This window comes from Puntigrus tetrazona, chromosome 16 (genome assembly GCF_018831695.1).
Source record: "Puntigrus tetrazona isolate hp1 chromosome 16, ASM1883169v1, whole genome shotgun sequence".
NCBI lineage: Eukaryota > Metazoa > Chordata > Actinopteri > Cypriniformes > Cyprinidae > Puntigrus > Puntigrus tetrazona.
The window spans coordinates 25566902-25570906 of NC_056714.1; the positions used below are offsets into that span (position 1 = coordinate 25566902).

The following is a 4005-nucleotide window of genomic DNA, read 5'->3' on the forward strand; positions in this document are numbered from 1 at the left end:
TCCTGGAAACCGACGCTTGTTTAAAAGCACGGTTTATATTGGCTTTTTATAGGCGCTTTTGTTTTGTTTTGAAAAGAGGTAAATCGTAGTTTTGCTGATTAGCAACTGCGAGCGTGACTCACTTTTACCGGCTCGCGGACCAAAACAAGCAAAGTCGAGATAATTGGCGTGCATTTTTTTTCTCGATGCAATCCATTAAAGCAATAGCTCACCCTCGAAACGATCGTTTTGTCATACGGACTCACCCTCGGGTCGTTTCAACCCCGTATTTTCTTTCTTCTTTGAAACATGAAAAGAAACGATCTGCAAAATGTCTGAGTTTTGTTATTCCATACAACCAAGGTGCGCGGTGAGGTCAGCGTTCGATGGCAAACGTTACTGCTTCTCTAGTATTACATGCATGATGAAAAAATTTGAAAACGCACGGGAAAAAATGACCCTGACAACCAGGTTTTGGGTTTGTTTCTCACACAAAGTGATCATACGGCTAAAGGAGACTCGGAATAAACGCATAGTCTACTTTTATAAGACTTTTAAAGGAATAGTTCACTAAAAAAAATACATTTAACCTTCCGTCCGGGATGAAGAAGAAATTCACCAATGGATCCCAATGGGTGCCGTCAGAATGAGAATCCAAACGACTCATAAAAACACCACAATGATACACAAGTAATCCACACCGCTCCAGCCCGTCAATTAACATCTTGTGAAGCGAGAAGCAAAAAGCTGTGAAAATAAAGAGCGGTGACTCTGACGGCACCCATTCACTACAGAGGACCCATTGGTGAGCAAGTGATGAAACGCTAAATTTCTCATGAAGAAACAAACTCATCTTTGGATGACCTGAGCGTGAGAACGTTTTTTTCCTATATTTCTCCTTGCGTTTCGAAGAAGAAGGAAAACGCTGATTCTGGGGATGGCTGAAAGCTGAGAAATGCATTTTTAGTTTTGAAGAAAATGTTAATTTAAACAAATACATATCAAGAGCTTATGTTCCGTTCACCAAGCTTAATTTATTCGATAAAACACACAAGTAAAAACAGCAATGCTGGATAAAATATATATAAAATAGCTGTTTTCTATTTGAATATATAGTGAAATGTAATTTATTCCTGAGATTAAAGTTTAATTGTCGGGATCATTACTCCAGTTTCCAGTGTCACACGATCCTTCAGAATTGATTTTAATATGCTGGTTTTCACAAGTTTAACATTTTTAGTTGCTTACCATTGATTCCTTTTTTTTTTTTAATTCATGACTCACGAATGAACAGAACCAGTATTTATTTCAAATAAAAATGTTTAGTAGCATTATAAATGCATTTACTGTCGCTTTTGATTTAACGTGTCCTTGTTCAATAGCATGCACTTCTTTAAAAAATTAAAAATAATATCTGGCCCCGAACTTTTAAAGGGTAGTGTGTGAATAACTGTGCATTTCTCCGTATTTAAGTGAATTGTTTTTTTTTTTTTCTTCAGACAAGCAAGTTAACAAAGCGGGATTCTTTATTTGAAAATGTTTATCGGTTTTCACATTGCAAGAAGAGACAGACAAGCTTTGTGGCCCCGGTAGCTCATGTGATATTCATGAGATGTTTCAGGGACGATTTCAGGTGAAAAGCCTGCTAACTCACCCCACATACACACTCACGCACACACGCAAACACACACACACACACACTCCTACATATTTACATATTTATCTGTTTAGCAAACATCCTACTATATTTTTAACCTTGCTTTGACATGAATCAGCAGCATTTTACTTTGGAAATTACCTACTTATCTTCCCCCAAGTTCTGCTGTACACACACACACACACACACACACACACACACACACACACACATATATATATATATTCACTAACAGGTACAACAGGGCTTAATTTGTACTGGAAAAGCTGGATCTGGATCTGGAATCGGACTGCAAACACTGACCGTTTTTGCAGGGCCTTAAAACTGAATTAATTAACTTTTATTTGACCATTTTTGATATCAGCAGGCCTAACAATCCTAACATAATAATAATAATAATAATAACACTTCTTCCCCCCGTTCACAGATGAGACTAAGCCTAGTCTTAGACTGAAACGTAAATCTGAGATGTTTCAACTGAGAAGAACTTGCGCTGGCTGATCTTAAAACATACAGTGTTTTGTCTCAAGATGCACACCAGTAATGTTTATAAAAATTAAATAAACTATGGCCCAATCCTGGCATAGGCTAAGCTCTGTCTGTGAAAGCAGAGCCTTACATTACAACTGTATGAAACACACATTTAATGTCCCAGACCTGCCAGATCCATCACCAATAACTCATTCCGTTATGTCTTGATGGACCTGTTTCACAGATGCATTTCCAGAGTTATTAACACCGTAAATCCAGCAATGTTTTCATGTGCATCCATAACGCTGTACTTTGCTTTTTTACGTTGCAGTTTTTTTTCTTTAGGTTTTCTTCTTGGAAATTTCCCATTTTAATTCAATGTGCCAATTGGCGTTTCTTTATTTGTGAAATTTACTTGCAATTTGTGAAATTAGTGATTTTTTTTTAAATGCATGATTAATGATAAAGCCATTCGTTTTGGAAAATAAATGAGTAAAAATTGTATTTTTTGAGGGAGTGGTTGCAGATTTGACATTTCTGTTTTCTGATCATCATAACTGATAATGTAGATATTTTATATATAATTTTTTTTTAGATGATTTTGCTGAAATATGCATAAATATTTCCTCCTCCTTTGCGAAGTCGCAGAAACACTATGAAGTTTTTTTTTTCTTTTTCCAATATAAATAATTCTTTGCAAAATGATTCACCGCTTCCTTATGATTAAATCTGTTTCTGAGAATGGCAGAGATGTGAAACGGGTCCATCGACAAATGAAGCACTGCTGACCAACAGCTGGAAACAGGAAGGGATCTAGTCACCTAAAGCACTGAAAACAGACAGACTTAAAGTGCAAAACAGCAGAGAAATACAACTTTCCGTTTCCCCCGATTATTAACATCTCCGTGTTCCCGAACTCATCTTAAAATTTACAAATCGGTCTTGTACTGTAAGCGATGATAGTGATGAATCAGAAGAAAAACAAAAATCAAATCTCCGCCAATATATTTATAGCTTCACGTCAGTGTGTCACATGTAAATGATGATGCATAGTTACCTGGTTCGTGTTTTGTCTTTAAATTATTGCGATATCACGCATTGGATCCGAGTATGAGGTGATGGAGGGGTTAATGATCCGATCCTCGGGAGGTCATAGTTCAAAGGTCAATAAGGGGCAAACAGTACAGGCGTGTGAGCAGTCCTGATTGGCCCCGGTGCAGGGCGGAGCAGCGTGGTGGGGAGGGACTGAGTCTGAAAGAGGGCGGGGTTATGGCAGGCACGCAGCGGGAAGGCGGAGCCAACGGCGGCGGCTGCGGCGGCGACAGCTGCCAGGTGAGACGGTAATATCCTGGTGGTCAGCGGCGGACACAGGTCTTTACCGGCTGACATCTTCACCTGCTGGACATAGGACAGGTTTTTAAATATTTTGTACATTTTTTTACCTAGTTAAAATATTACATTTTTATAAATCTAAAAAAATTATATTAATAACAATCTTTAACACACTTTAACACATATATATATATATATATATATATATATATATATATATATATATATATATATATATATATATATATATATATATTAAAGATTGTTATTAATTAATTAATTATTAATTTTTTAGATTCATTATATTTATATTAAAATGTAAACTATATATATATATATATATATATATATATATATATATATATATATAAAACTGTATGTAAATATAATATGTAGGATATGTAGATTTATTTATGAAACATTTTACATTTATATATTTACTGTATTTATATATAATTTCAATGATATATTTTTAAAGTCATTTTTACATTTTTTGTTTAAAATTCACTTTTAAAAAGTCACCTTTTTAAAAATTTAATAATAATAATAATAATAATAATAATAAT

The 4005-nt window shown here is 35.1% G+C and overlaps 1 protein-coding gene across 3 annotated transcripts in view; it reads right to left on the minus strand.

Annotated features, from left to right (window-relative positions):
* Positions 1-1629: 1629 nt before the first annotated feature.
* The window catches only part of znf385d (zinc finger protein 385D), a 58569-nt gene continuing 56193 nt past the window's right edge, over positions 1630-4005 (minus strand). For 2 of the 3 annotated variants that reach the window (XM_043260187.1, XM_043260185.1), the window contains one exon: positions 1630-3505. In XM_043260187.1, coding sequence (XP_043116122.1) covers positions 3272-3505 — 234 coding nt within the window. In that variant the 3' untranslated portion in view covers positions 1630-3271. The remainder of the gene's footprint in view (positions 3506-4005) is intronic. The other variant, XM_043260186.1, reaches the window with a different exon arrangement.